This window comes from Clavelina lepadiformis, chromosome 7, assembly GCF_947623445.1.
Source record: "Clavelina lepadiformis chromosome 7, kaClaLepa1.1, whole genome shotgun sequence".
NCBI classification, from domain to species: Eukaryota; Metazoa; Chordata; class Ascidiacea; order Aplousobranchia; family Clavelinidae; genus Clavelina; species Clavelina lepadiformis.
The window spans coordinates 15107078-15123154 of NC_135246.1; the positions used below are offsets into that span (position 1 = coordinate 15107078).

Sequence of the window (16077 nt, forward strand, 5' to 3'; positions counted from 1 at the left end):
CGCTCTATGTTAATTCTCTGATGTATATAAGAGTAAAAACTTTTCTTAAACAAACATGCATAGTTATTTATTTATACAAATTTTTTAAACTGGCTGCATTAAAAGTAATGCAATAAACCGCCTGTAACAAATTCTCCGCACTTTATTGGCATCACGTCCATTTGCCTTTTTCGGCATATGTTTACTTGCCGAAGTTAGCCACCGTTAGTCGTGGATTAGGAGCAGCATAGTATAATGTTCTTTAATTCACTATAGTACTTCTACCTGACAAATAACACGGTCACTTGACACTTCTACAACCAGGCTAGTGTAGAAGGCGGGGGAACGAGGGATGTCAGACAAAAAGGCAAATTTTTGTATCTTCATCGATTATATTCCAACAGCGTCATTGCTAAGCATCTGTTTGTTCTGAGATGGGGTTCCTGAAATTGTGTTCTGGTTTAGCCTACATACAAACTCTCATCGCAGTATGTAAAGAACACAAATTTTAACATTTGAATGTGGAAAGTTTAGCTTCATGACGTGTATAATTTTACATTTATGTGAAGTCAATAAGCTAAAAATTAAACTAAAAACTAACACTTGCAATTAATCGAATTTTTACTTACACCATGTTATTAATGTTAAATATTATAAAAACTTCTTAAAACAAACTTTTTGAAACTTTTACAGTAAGCATAGTCTATAGTCTATACATATAAGCTTACTCCATGTGTATGCATTAACTATGCAGTAAGTTGAAATTTATGGAACATAAGCTTATAATCAAAAACGTTTAATATTCAATGAAAATAGGTAGGCTATAACCTTTCAAATTTTTGTTGTTTTTAAGTTGTGCCGGAATATTCGCGTTGTGACTAAAATCTGCAGCCTATAGTAAGTAAGATTAAGATATACAAGTAAGATTTGCGACCTTACCTAATTTTTACAGGGGCCCAAATTACTTTCTGGCCCGGGTCCACAGTGCGCTCTACACGGCCCTGTCTACAATAGGCCAATATATTTCAAATTGTAGCACAAAGCGTGTCACGATTGGTGTATGGTACCAAAAACAAGAAGTCAGTTCTAAATAAAGATTTCAGATGCAAGCATCTCATTTTCAGTTCGCGGACGAAGACCATTCCCGCGATAGGAACATTTTGTTTACCGCTTTCTGTGATAATGCATCAATACAGTTGGCTGAGGCTCAAATTGAAAATGAATTCGCATCTTATGATCTGAGGTAATAATTTTCTGTTTGATATTCAGCTATCTATCACAGAAAAACATAAACTTGGACATTCATGTAAGTGGTTACACTTTTGCAAAGAGTCAAGGCACTACTGTAGACAGACAACTCACTAAATCAGAGCACAGAGTCGCAAATCGGGCACGAAAAAAAGTTCTTAGCTTTATGTTAATCGAGCAGAAAATAAAATATAGTAGCTCATAACCTGTGAACGTTAAGACTGTGGCGTATCTCACGTTGTGATATACGATATACACGTTGCCACCTGACTCTCCAGAAGGCTGACTGTACTTCCCATTAAGCATTAAAAATTAGAACGCCAGAAAACCTTCTATTTCAAATGTGCGTTGTAAACCGAACAAAAATAAATATAAATAACATCCTCACTTTAGTACGAGCTAATCAAAGTGTATACTTCACAAATTCGCCAGGATAAACGAAAACGTAAAGTAAAATGTTCCAAAAAATGAATAGGCTACAATCTTTTTTCATAAATTTGGGATTTCTATACTTTGTGTGGCCTTGACCGCCACAAGGCCATAACAGCGTAACAAATAATATTAAAAAAATAATACAAAAGCTTTGAACATAATTATGTTGATTGACGTTTAACTTTTGGTATTGTAGATTAGGATGTCCTAGCTTATGCTTTCTTCAGATTGCTTATCGGTTTCTTTATCAAAAGTAACTTCATTATTGGCGTCAGCACTTACCGGGATTGTACACAACAGACACACAAGGCGCAAGTTATTGCCGATCGCAATTTCCATTTTTAAACGCAGAAGGTATAAGTTGTATATATATATAAGAAGATATAGTATAAGCAGGCGTATAGAGAGCAACAAGAATCGGCGTCGAACTTGTTCGTTATCATAGGCCACACATCATTGATTTTATGTTACTGCGCTAACATAAGTTTGTGGTAGGCCTAGTAATCAAGTGGTACCAACGATCAAAGTTATTTAGATTTATTATTAAGTACAGCTATTCGATTGTCTAGCCATATGATTCTGTTCAGCTCCTCTTGCAAAGACGCCGTTGTATCCATCATTGTATCCACTGATTCCGCCAAGGAGTTTAGTTCCTTGTTGCTGCGGCTACATGTACTCAACATTTTAGCAGCCTCAGCAGCTTTAGATTTTGTTGATGTCTTCAAACGTGCCACAACGAAATAAATTGCTTGATACGAACGACTGAATTCATCGTCAACCTTTGTCGTTTTCCGAAATGGCATGCTGCATAAAATCGAGATCAACTTTTAGGCTAGCCTACATTAGTTTGTTTAGAAAACAGGATCGCATTAATACAAAACGTAAGTTATGCGTTCAAGCGCAATCTTCAATTGTGACGTATGGATTTGATTGTGACGATTTGCTGTTTGGCAATAACGTAGACAAGAACTTTTATTTTTAGGCAAGGGTAAATAATGGCAAACTTATTGCATTTGGCTATTAATATTTTATGGATCGGATTAGTATTTTCGCAATCTGGGGAAGATTTTTTAACTAATAGAACAGATGATGTCATTTTTGATGAGGAAGGTGAGTTTCTTATGATTTCAAAGTTCATTACATTTACAACGTACCTCAAAAAATAGGCAAAATATATTGCTTGGCGTTTTGCCCTGCCAAACAGATTTTAATTATAAATTTATTAAAAAGACATCTTATAAGCCCATATTCAATTTAAATCAATTGTTACTTTGCACTACGACAATTAAAGTTATTGCCAAACCTATCAATTATTATAGACGAAGTGTTTGTCGAACCAGAGCCTCCAACAGGCAGCGGCAGTGAGGAAGTGGATTACACATACATTGATCGTGATTATAATGAATATCATACAGTAAGATGTTGCTTTTAGTAGTTAAACAACAAGTTATTTTGGGGTCAACTTTATACTTTGTGTTCTTGTAAACTGTCTTTATTATGATTTTCTGTGTTAAGAAGTTCAACTTGAGGAGTTTGACAAACTTAAAACTTTTTAAACAAATTCGCAACACTGCAACACGGATAGGATAATCCTTTAAAAGCACTCGTATCTTCTGTTGAGATGAATCATTGTTATCTACAGACAATTTTATGAGGCTGAGCACAGCCTGAGTTTCATCAGACTTTTCGCGATTGCAGGAAACTTGCAGCGACAAAACAAAAGCACGGTCTTAAATTAACGCTCTTTGGCCAAGTTTCTTCAGCTTTCGCCCATCCAAATGTAAGCCTTAAACTTGACAAGAATAATCATGTAAATGCAACTTATCTTTTGCAGCGTGTTTCTGACGTACCACTCCTTAATCCACCATGTCTGCTTCCCAGCCAAAAAATAATCCCTTCAAATTCTCTTCATCAAAGGCAAAGGCTGATGAATGACAGACTGCCCTTGCATTCTAGTGACCTTCTTAGCAACGAGGTAAAACTGCATACAGAGTGCTACATATGATATTGTACTAGCGTTGAATGCAACCAAAACTAGTTAAAGGTCCACTGTATCGGTTTTTGCAAAACGTGTCTTTCCAATATTGCTTTTCAGACATATCAAGCTGGTTTGTTGGCCGTGTCGAAATTCATGTCAGTTCATTCTAATTCCACCTTGTTAATGACAGAATTGTTGGGTGGTTGCAAGCAGGTGAGAAAATAAATCGAAAAACTTTTAACATCCTGGGCATGTATATGTGGATTTGCAGTTACAGCTTTGAACTTTTTCCTGAAAGCAATTCATTGCGAAAGTCTACGTTAAAATTTTTCTTTTAGCACATCTCTGGAAAACTTCTTTATCTCATGTTCAACGCCAGGGAGGAGGTTCAGTGTAGCAACTGCACCAGGAATCAAGTGGTAAGCTCGCCGACTTTCACGGAGTACAAACCCGTAGATGGAATCTGATTAAATCTTTCTATAAGTAACACACCCGAATGCTAATACTTGTTCGTCTTTTATTTAGTTTGACCGCGAATGCCGAGCCCGCATTTATCTTCCCGACTTCGCACCTTGGCGGCCTTTCTTCGTGGAGTGCATGGACCCTCTCTACTACGCCCTGCCCTGGCGAAAACTAAGCGTTTAATAAACTACCGTTGACTTTGTTCAGGGTCGTGTAAGCTGTAATGTCTTGTCTAGCACAGTGCTTGCTTGCCGAATTCGGTTTGAATACACTGAATAAAACGTTATGGGCTTAACTTTTAGTCTGCGGATTAATAAGGTTCCATTCTTTTATTTTCAAAACATACGGTAAGTACACCAGCGCTTAAGTGGTGGACGATTGGTAGAACGAAACAGGGAGATCGGCATCATACGAACAACGCGACTTTGCTTTTAGTAAGAACTTTGCATTAGCTCATCTTGCTTTTATATCACACTGTTCTCATTTATATGAATGCGGTCAATATCTTATAAGCTGCATTAAGGAAAAGCGACTATTAACTAGAATACAAGGAAAATAATACGCAAAAAAATAAGGACTGTCGCAGTAAGAAAAAATGCAGCATATAGTTACATAGATATCGCAACTCAATCGATTATTTGAGATTTCGTTCATCAGCATCATTCAGCAGAGTAATTGCACATACGTGTTTCATCATAAAGAAATCTTTCATGTAAAATGTAGGATTTTAAGAGATTACTCCGACTTCAATGCTATTTAAATATACATTTGTTGTCAATTTAAATATAATTGGGTAAAAGGGGATCACATGAGAGGCTGCGAAGCAACGTGATTGGCCTGAAAAGCTGGTGTCGAATTTCCAGGCATTACTGGTTGGTTCTACAAAACATATAAGCGTAGCAAATAAAAACATATTCTCAGAGCTATATAAAACGCCAGCTGCTAAGATTCATGTGATTTAATGATGGCAATCGACAACACATTTATCCTTTTTTCCAACTGTGCTTACACTTATTATTATTATTATTATTATTAACGGGGTCAGTTGGTAAATTAAACGGCATAATGCATAAAAACGTTAGAAAAATTACATTTCGTCTATTCTAATATTCAAATTGTTACAAAACTTTAACCCCATTCTAAGATACTCCACAACCACGACTGATGAAATAATGGTCTTACCTGATACTGGGTCGTCATTGGAGAGAAGCCTGGGTTTGGCTGTCCGGGGTAAATGTTGCTAAAATTTTCAAAACATTTGTTTCCTTAGTGCTTCAGGTGGCACAAATACTAATCTTATAAAAGCAATATGCCCATCACGGAAACAAAGTCTTAAGTATTGAAATAAGACCATCACTACATGAAAGGCATAAAATGTGTGGTATTTACATCGAAAATTATGCATGAACTTGTTGTTTTGATGGAATGATTTCTAAGGTCATAAACTTTTTTGTGTGAAGATATTACCGGTATGCTGTTTTTGATATAGAAACGTGTCTGCCTTACTAAATCAAACAAATCAATGTAATATTTCATGTAATGTTAAAAGCACACAGAAAATCAAAGATGATACAGAAAATCAATGATATAGCAAATCAAAGTGAATTGAAGTAAATGAAAATTAGATGTAACTAACTGAGACATAAGCGCTTAACTGGGAAAATCGAAGGGAAAAAAGAATTTATTTCTTGATTATATAATCTAGAAATGTTTAAAGGATATACATTTACCTCATTGCAGTAGTTTGAGGTTGGGGAGCAGAAGCATTATAAGTATCTGGATGAAATTATAGTGATGAAAAATTGATTCATTGCATTAGTCACTAAGCACAAAACTCAATCAGAAAAAATAAAAATCAAACAAAAAATAAACACAAAAAAATTGCAAAATACAGACAATAGTTCCGATTATTTCGATTGCATACTGGAAAGTTAAAATATGATCGCTTTATTGACTTTGAATATTAGAAATCAAAGACTTACTTTGAGGCATCACTGGCTGTTGCTTTGTACCATCAGTTGTTGTAACGTTGTTAGGGGCAGGGTAAGCGAACCCAGGCGCTTGATACATGGGGTTATACATCTGTGGGGTCTGACTCATCTGACTGGCAGCCATATGCTGGGGAATACCCGAGGATGGACCTGGGGCGCCCTAAGTTATTTGTAAAACAATTTTACACAATTCACAAAAAATGTGATATATATTTCGACGGCACCATGACATAAAGGCAGTGGTCCAAGCACTCTGACTGTACAGTGCATAAAGGCATACATTATATTGTGATGAATTCCAGAACGTTTTCAAAAGTTTGGGAAGTTTTTGGCAGTTAAGTGTTATATGTAATACGTACGCATTACAATTCACTAAGTTTCAATTCAATTTAAATTTTTATTATCAAAGGTAACAAGTATGACAAGCATTGCTTGATAGTAATAAAACATTATTTTTGAAGTATGATAAAGCACTTCAAACCAGAAAAGATGTCAGGACTAAATACACTAAAAACAACACAAAACATCAGAGGGCAAAGTACTCACGGTAGGTGGCATGAAAGAAGATGCTGGGTAAGTTCCATACCCACCCATCATGTTAGGGGGCATTTGTCCTTGAGGTAACCCATACTGTGCAGGCATGTATACTGGCATGTCCTTCATTAAGCTTGACCACAAGAGAAGCAATTGGATTTTCAGAGTAAAATATGCTACTGCTATTTAACATAACAAGAAATAAACAAAGCAAAACATAACAAAAGCCAAACTTTGATTTTAAGCGTAAAACACACCAAAATTTGAAGACAGACTAAAATCGTGGTATTAATGCTGTTGTACTTACTCATCGTACATCTTCAAGGAATCAAGGATTTTTTCATTCAACAAAGTAAGCTCGAGATGTTTTCGGTCAATCTCTTCCAATTTACCATCAATAAGCTTTCCCATTTGCATGCATGTATCTAAGATATTCCAAAATAAAACCTTCAAACTGACACTGAAGCAACCTGCATCACCAGCTAAACAATATATGTGCTCATATCTGTGCTCATATCTGCATTCACAAATTTAGTAATTGCGAATTAACAAAAGTTTGTCTTTAGAAGTTTTGGGATAAATCCCAGGCAGATATCATATATTAATGCAGATATATAATAACAATGCCGATATTTATTTAATCTGAGATAAATCCAACCTTCATCTTGTAGAAGTTTAGGTGGGTCTGTTGTTGTGGTTTCAGGGTCAGTGCTCTGTAGAGTAGCCAGTGTTTCATCTATGATCACCTAAAAGTTAAATGGAATAAAAAAAGTTGAAAATAGAACAGAGAAAAAATGCTCTCTCTATTACAAATTTAGAGTCAAAATGCTTCTAACATTAGAGCAAGAATTTGAAAAAAATTATTTATATGTAAATTTATATAACATTTTAACAATTCCTGGTTACAAGTTGATCAGATGTGATAATAAATATATAGAGCATTTGTTCACTTCATTAATTTCAAGGACTGGTTTTTCTTGGTCCACTTCCTTCACTTCAACTGTTTCGTTGAATTTAACAACGCTCTCGTGTTCTTCTTCCTCCTCTTTGGCTTGCGGGGCAACCTCCGGTTCTGGCTCTGTAGTCAGGTCGGGAGTCACAAAGTTTGAAGGAAACAAACCGGAACCATTTGAACCTTCTCCTTTCCACCAATTAGCATCACTGAGATAAAAATCAAATTATATGAAAAATATATATTGGGAACAGCTAATCGACCAGAAAGTTGCTGTAAATTAGTAATGTAATATTTCCCACAGGCTAAGCAATATCAACAAAAAAGATAGTGGCTTTGTATTAAGTCTTTAATTAGGAGATCTTTTACCATTTTTATATTTATTATATATAATATAAAATACTTATTTCCCAGCAAGGATATGCAAATTTTTGTTATCTATGTTATAAAGCATAATCATATCGTAGTTGTACTATAATACAGAGTTCATAACTGTCAACTAAATACCACTTCAGTTTTTATTCAGCATCTACCTGTCATCAACAATTGTAATTAAATCTCCAGCTTTAAATGTGAGTTCGTTATCTTCTGCAGCTTCAAAATCATACAACGCCTTCACAATTCGTTTAGCACTCTGTCCTGAAGAAGCGTAAGATGCTCCAGAGGAGAAAGCAGACGTCGCTGTTGATCCACCCAACACGGATGGGTATAAGCTGGAAGTTGGGACAGAAGAAATAGCTTGGGTGCCAGTTTTTCTCTGTTTTTCTTCTTTAAGTGATTCTTCGATGGCTAATAGTTTGATATAAGAATAATAGAATATCATAAATAACAAGCAAGCAATCGAAGCAGACAGTTATGATATACATGCACAAAATAGAAAATGGACAAATCAAAGCCATAATGGTAAAAAAGATCACACCTTTTGCAATATCATCAGCTTCCTGCTGACTGGACACTACATTGGGATCTTTGCTGACAACTGCTTTGTTCTTTGACTCTGGCACATCGTCCTCTGCGTCAGGAAACTCCATTTTTTCACCACGGAGATCATAATAAAATGACACAAAATGCCTGCAGTAAACATCATAAGAGTGATTTATCAGGTAAAAAATTGGCTGCATAATTGTCTTAAAAAACTTACGAGAGTTCAGGATCCTCTTTGAAGTCTTCCGCCCATTTTTTGATGAAATATCTTAATCTGCGTGTTACTTTAGGATTCTTATAATGATATAAAATGTCCCGAAGTCCATCCATAAAACCCTGAACAAAAATCAATAGAACCCGTAAGCCCTTAAAATAAACCTATAATTCTCCCCACACTTTCACAAAGTAGCAGTTCTTCAATTACTACAAATTGCTCACGTATGTCACAATATGTAATGTTGATGGCAACAGAAACACTAACCTGAGACGAAACAACTTTATGGAAATCTTTTCCACAATTGTTCACACAACAATCCAGGACCGTTATTGCCTGCATACTAACATGGGGTATCTTGTGAGTAAGTTTTGGCATAATTACATCTGCAAATTCAACCGGTCTGAAAATAAAACCATAATAAATTACTGTTTTGTTAGTGATCTTAGAATTTTTATTTGGATACAACTAAAGTGATATTGGATTACACTTGCAGCAATTAAGCAACACGGTTGGTTTAATGAGTTTCCTTATTAAATTACGAGTATATTATCTAATCGCAGGGTGTAGTTGTATTAGTAGTGGTGATATTCAAAAATATATTCTGGTATTTTCAATAGCAACAATGACCATAAAACCATAGCAATTTTTGTATATAATACTTCAAGATCTAGTTTGCTCCAACTGGTATAAATCAATTGAATCCCAAAATTGTGTTACTGTTTGTATTACTGTAGTATATACATAAATAAGCCAAAGGTACTGATAGCTGGGTCTATAAATGTAAATATATAAAACATATGTGCATCATAGACCAGCAAGCCTTTTTAACAACAAAGTCAAGAGATGCATTTCACAAAAGGTGAAACTTGATGTCAGACAGGCAATATTAACAACTTCTGATTTCCGCTTAACTTGAAGAAAAGAGGGGAAAATAAAACAAAAAAATAGGACAAAATAGTGTTCAGCAGAAGAGATGGAGCATCCAGCAGATAGCAAAGAAGTTAAAGAATTCCCCTGATATACTATATGATATATATATGTTAGATATATACATATGTATTTATACAATTATACACATATACATTCATATAGAAACTATCAGATCAAAATATATAACAATACATAAATTAGTCATTATATATCCTAATCTGTAAACATTTTCATAACTATCAAATCTAGTTACCCTTTTGGTGTTGTCTTAATTTTGTCGCATAATGACATAATCAATCCCCAGTCAGTTTCTGTGTTTAATTCATTTGTTGCTTTATCTAAACAATATGAAGTTTGGCATTTTACTCGTTATACTTACAACAAACTTTACAAAACTAATCAATGTAATAGACCTACTTTGTATACCTATATATTCATTTATTGTATGTATAACTATGATAAAAATGCACTTTTCTTATTAACGTTTTCTAATATATAGTTTGCATGTTATTCTACATGCCAATACTTCTAAAGAATACAAAGCCTGTACACAATATATTAAACATGACAAAAAACAATTGATCATTTAAAATAAAGTACAGTAAAAGCTGGTTTACTCAACTTTGCTGAACTCAAAATAATTCAATCAGTCTTTTCAGCTTTAAAGTAACAAGCTTCCAATATAAATATATGTAATATATATAATATGTAATAATATGTATTATATATATATATAAACAGTATAAACGATTGAAAAAATAAGCTTAGCTATAGTGCCTTTATACTAGTATGACAGAAAAAGCATGACAATTATCTAAATTATAAATCTAAATATTAGACGATATACAATCTAATCAGACCTACCTAATTGGTCATCAAACGGTGATGAAGTGCTAAAGATCCCCATTTCATTTGGTAGTGTGTGTCACCAGGGGAACAAAAACTATTGCAGTTGATTTCTTTTAAAACTTTGATTCAAAACTGATATTAGAGTATTTCTTGACAGGTGTATTTTTGATCAAGGTAACCAATTACACACAAACACAAGATAATTAAAGCCTTTCTAAAGAAATTTCAAGTGTGATTTCAATTCGTATGTATATACAGTACAAAAAAATCATAATTGTAAAGATATATATACATATGCTATTGAAAGTCATCTGCAATAAGGAGATCCTATTTCAAAGAAAGACAAAAATGCCAAAATCGGTTTGAAACATCAATAAAAACAATAAAATCAGTACCAGCAGTGATAATTCAATAGACAGACAAACTCATTAAAGAGCCATACCAACTTACAGAGAATCAACAACAAAAGATGCTTAACTGGTGATTGAATTCTTTAAGGAACCATCTTTTCGCAAACCCAAGTGGGTGAGCTTTGTCAGGGCAGATCACAATAATAGAGAATCGCGCATCTTTTGTAGTTGAAATTATACCTGGTATGTATACACAGTATTTACAGAGAATCAGATAAGGAATAGATTTGGGTTAGGCAAGTAGAAAGTACCCAGTCTGCAAAGCTTATGTGTAGTGTTGAAATTGTAAATTTTATCAACCGGTTTTCTAGCTAAGTTTCCTTAGTTTTAAACACAACTGACTTGGACAACAAGGATAAATCGATTTGTATTAAATTATATATATATGACTAGTTTGCTTAATACGACTGCTCAAGTTCAGTGAAAAAATAAAGACAAATAGTCACTATATTTATAAGTAACTGTTAATATGACATACCATTTAACTATTTAAAAAATGTCATCTTCAAACCATACAAGTCTCTAAAATTACTTCATAAATTTTGGACTGCCACTATTACACCGGAAAAAATTATGCGTTTGAAGCTAGTTTTCACAGTTTCTTCTTACACTAACTTAAATGTTATAACATAGTAACTTAAAGTCCTAAACCTAACCTAAATCTAACTCAAATAAAACCTTAAGATAGACTTTTTGCACACCTATTGGTGTCAAACTCAATCGCACGAAGGGCCAAAACTCAAAACTTATTTAACGCCACGGGCCGAAAGGATAAAACTTGATTGAACGTTTCGTGACAAGATTACATTGATTGGAACAGGCAGCGAAAAAACACCAAATTTTTCATGTTTTTGACGATTTTTGACTGGGCTATTTTTTATTATTCTTCTCTTATGTCATTATGTTTTATTCATCTCCTTGCAAAAGCATTAAAGCAGCCACAAACAATAAAGAAAAAAGCAGCTCAGATTGCATGCGTTAGAATAAATCTTTTTATTCTATCGTACGGTGGGGCAACTGCTGTGCTGCTGTATTGTGCGATTTGTTATAATCTTGTTTCTTGCTTCAAAAAAGTAAGTTATACTGTACAATGATTTCGCAGGCTGGAAATAGTTCAATGTATAAAATAACTTGGCGGGCCAAGTTTTATTGTAAACGGGCAGGATGTGGCCTGCGGGCTGGGAGTTTGACATGTATGTCCTAACCTACAACAATGACTTACATATGGTGAAATAGTCACTTCGTAAACTTTATTAAAGGTTGAGTCAAAACCGATAAATAAAGACAAGATGTGCAAAAGTGAATGGTAACATAACTACTTTAAATGAAAAAAGTTTGTTATGAAGAGATGGGCGATGTGAACAAAAATTATAATCATATTGTATTACTGGGTATGCCTAAATTTTTTAAATTAAAAAAATTACAAAAATTTGCACGGCAAACTTTTACACGTTTAATAACCTAATAACTAATCAAATAATAACTAATCAAAGAATTAAGGCTTTAGTGTCTTCAAAATTTGTCTTTGCTTGCATAATTTGTAGAAAACTACCGTATACTTTTCACTCCAGAGGATAGGCCGGGCCTAGTCCTAGACCTCTATTGGAAAGTTTGTTTTCAGTGCACCGGATAAATTGGCCCAAAAGTTTAATAGAAAAATTTGTGCCACGCCAAAGTAAAATTTATAGTATGAATAAAGGCTAGAATTATAAGCAAAACCTGAAAGCGATAATTATGCGCCACAATCTAGCACATCATAAAAAAATTTCAGTTTGTCCCTAGGCTCATTTCATTTAGGCCTAGCCAAAACATCAACAAAACAATACTAAATACCGGTTAAGTGAAAAAAACGAATTAAAACATACGAGTCTAGTATCTACAAGTTCACAACCAGATGATGTCACAATTTGAGTAGGCTACCTGGGGTCTAGTATACAAAGGTATCCTGTGGTTATGCGGTTAAATACTAGACTCAAACGTACAAATAATGAAATTACTAGCCTATAGGGATGGGTCGATACGAACCCAAACCCGAATAGATTCGCCAAATATCGCCTTAATGGAAGATTCGGGCGAACACGAATACCAACAATGGCGAACCCGAATACAATATTACTTGTAAATTTACTGACTTTCGTAAAAAATGATGATCTAGTTTCCCGACAATGCTAAACTAGAGTCAGCAGTGCTTACAATGAAAGTCGTTTTCCTAACGATTTTGCTTTTTCGATCGTTTTTTAAACACTATTTTTCGAAAGAAAGCGATTTGTTTATCGATTACATCATTTTAGAAGCAAGACTTGACAACTTTTGGAGGAAATTTTATTGTTTGGTTCTAATACGAATAGATTCGGCATTCGTTCGTGTCGACCGTCATGATATTCGGGTTCGCACGAACCCGAATAATCTTCCTCACGGCATATCCCTAGAAATTACCAAGTTAAATAACGGCACTTATCATAAACAAAGGAAACCATTGTACTTTTTGGAATACGAGTACTCGAGAGCAGTCAGGATGAATGACGATAATACAGTATATAAATACAGTATATAAAACCTAGAAAGCCTATATACCCAAACCTTCTGCACAGTATACTGTAGTCTCACTAGAATACGATAACCTAGCCTAGGCTATGCCTCAGTAGTAGAAATAGAATAGCCCCTGCAGATCTCATGACAGATTTTGTGATCAGCTTTAAAGAATATTTTTTTGTTCAGGCAGGGAGCAAGGATAAAAATTTTGGAAAAAATCCTTGCGAGTTGCTTTTACGATTTTAGCTAAATTGTTGCAATCACAGCGCAAACGATTTCTTTCAATATTTTTTTACCAGGATTTTACGGTGGATCACTACAACTGTTAAACAAAGAGGAAAAAAAATAATGGCACAACCAGATTTTTTTGCGTTCACTATCTTTGCCGCTAGAGAGCAGCACAACTTAACACGCAAAGTGTCTCTAAACATGGTTGAGTACTCAGTAATCTTTAGTAAGTTTAGTTTCTCCAATGACATATATGTATGCAGTGGTGGGATTCAAATATTTTAACATCCGGTTGTCTCACTAGCAGCATGCCATATTGACCCGGGGCCGATATACACATAGGCCTATAAATACGCTTGTTAACAACCTGTTCGTGGAGGTCATTAAAATTCCAAGAACCGGTTCGCACGAACCGGCTGAATCCCACCGCTGTTTATATGGTATACGGCATATGTCATTGGATTCTCCATAGATTCTCCCTATACTGGTCACTTCAAATTAAGTTTGGACTGGTGGCCTACGATGTTCGTCTGACCGCCAATCAGAGTGTAAGGTAATCCGTTCCAATCAATTTAAACCTTTCATACGGTTTTTATGATTGTGGATGACATTGGCCCTTAGCCAAGAAAAACGCATCGTATTTAACGAAGTCGTGTTGTTTAGCAAAATAAAACATTACGTTTTTCAGATAAAGCTCACTAATTTGATAAACTTCACCATTGTAACCTACATAATACATGATTCTGAAACTAATTGTGCCGCTCAATATTTTTTCCGTGCTCGATAGCAATAGGCTAACTTGCAAATTAATTTTTTTCCAACGAAAATCGAAATAAAAATGTTGTTAAATTACAATATTACCGTATTCTAGATAAGAACAAAAATCAAAAAAGCAAAAAACAGAACGAAAAAAATTTCTAAATAAACTCAAAATGAGAATCGATATAGAAATGAAAATCAAACGAAAACAGAAATCAAGATGAAAACAAAAACGGTGTTCAAAGTTAAAATTCAAGCAACCTTTAAAAGTATGTTACAGATTATGAAGTGAAAACTATGGGAAAACATGTTTGTCCATTTTATGTGTAAACGGGCTACTTTTTCTAAACACGTTTTTTTTGTTACTGAGAAAATTTCTGGTTTAACATTATTTGTCAATTTTGACATATCAGAGTAAATACGTTACATATGCTTGCTATGAAAGGGGTTAATTTGCTGATTTCATAAAGCAAAGTGTTGGTAAACTTGTTCTGGCTTAAGATTCGCAATATGGTGAAGTTATGAGTTACTGAATACCCACGTATGCATACTTGGATTGCCTGTTAGGCTATTGGCCTAGTCTCTCCATCCCTTTGTCGGGGCCACGGTACCATCACGCCTTGCTCATTAGCATAATTTTCCTTTAATGTTTTGCGTGCGTGCTTTTACTGATTATACTTGTGTCGTTTTTGGTATGTGTAGGATTTGGTCCACGTGATAGCCCATATTTGTGTTGTTCTTGCTGGTACGGGCAGACGGGTAGGCTTACTAGTATTACAGCACAACAATATACGTTGTTTTTTATCAAACTTAGTTATTTGTACGCTCGGGACAAAAATGTGATCACTGAGAAAAACACGCAACCTCTCTTACTTGTCAGTTGGAGTTACAACCTTCCAAGCGCAGCCTTGGTGACCCCGCAAAGCACAGTAACAACTTTTGAACACGTTACGAATATATGCCAATGATGCCGCCCACTTGCCAAAGCTAGTTGAGCACAGATCTCTTGCCAGAATAGATAAACTATTTTAACAAAAAACTGAAACGTCGCAAAACGGTGGCGAACACGCAGTCAGCTGAACTCCAAGAATAGCGAAGCCAACATGATATGGTGAAACTACTTTAAGTCGAAGTAGAAAGACTGACAGAAAGCTGTCAAAAGTTGGAGGCGGCATTTGAAGGGAAGCAAGGCTGTGCAATGTGAACTCGCCATGCCACGAAGCCATAGTCATCAAGGCCCCAATTTCTGCCAAATGAATATGCCAAATGTCAACACTGTTTCGTTCCTAACCAACTTTGCACCAGCGAAACGTTTATGCTATTACCACAGGAGATTCAGTAATCACGTAATGATTGAAGTGCAAGAGAGGTTGCAAATAGAAGTATTTTTTCTCACCAACAACACGAAGACGCCTCAACACAAGTAGCTGTTTACGGAAGATTCAAGAAAGACACTGGATTACGCTTAAATCCAAGGATCGTACGACGAGATCTTCTCTTGTCCAAGCATTTCTCAAGCGCGATAGACACCTTCTGGATTTTCCCAGAGCATTTCCGACACACTTATCTGGTTTATCACGCCGTCGAATGGGCAAAATCTTCTTGGTGATAAGCTACATCTCCAGGAGAGCAAGCCTTTCAAGACATTGGAC

General features: G+C 35.0%; 2 protein-coding genes across 3 annotated transcripts; one reads left to right on the top strand and one right to left on the bottom strand.

Annotated features, from left to right (window-relative positions):
- Positions 1–2626: 2626 nt before the first annotated feature.
- LOC143465483 (uncharacterized) lies at positions 2627–4394 on the top strand. The gene is made up of 6 exons (XM_076963808.1): positions 2627–2769; positions 2979–3073; positions 3494–3634; positions 3755–3850; positions 3976–4056; positions 4163–4394. Exons 1-6 carry the CDS (start codon positions 2655–2657, stop codon positions 4280–4282), a joined length of 648 nt encoding a protein of 215 aa, XP_076819923.1. The 5' UTR covers positions 2627–2654; the 3' UTR covers positions 4283–4394.
- Positions 4395–4413: 19 nt separating this feature from the next.
- On the bottom strand, positions 4414–10735 carry LOC143465482 (signal transducing adapter molecule 1-like). 2 transcript variants are annotated; one of them, XM_076963806.1, is made up of 14 exons: positions 10512–10735; positions 9901–9985; positions 8982–9117; positions 8718–8836; positions 8496–8647; positions 8110–8365; positions 7575–7785; positions 7283–7370; positions 6932–7049; positions 6637–6757; positions 6082–6250; positions 5830–5875; positions 5282–5339; positions 4414–4978 (listed from the first exon to the last, which is right to left on the bottom strand). In XM_076963806.1, the coding sequence occupies exons 1-14, from the start codon at positions 10552–10554 to the stop codon at positions 4904–4906; spliced, it is 1677 nt and encodes a 558-aa protein (XP_076819921.1). In that variant the 5' UTR covers positions 10555–10735; the 3' UTR covers positions 4414–4903. The 2 variants fall into 2 exon arrangements, with proteins under 2 accessions (XP_076819921.1, XP_076819922.1); XM_076963807.1 differs by lacking the exon at positions 5830–5875.
- Positions 10736–16077: the final 5342 nt, after the last annotated feature.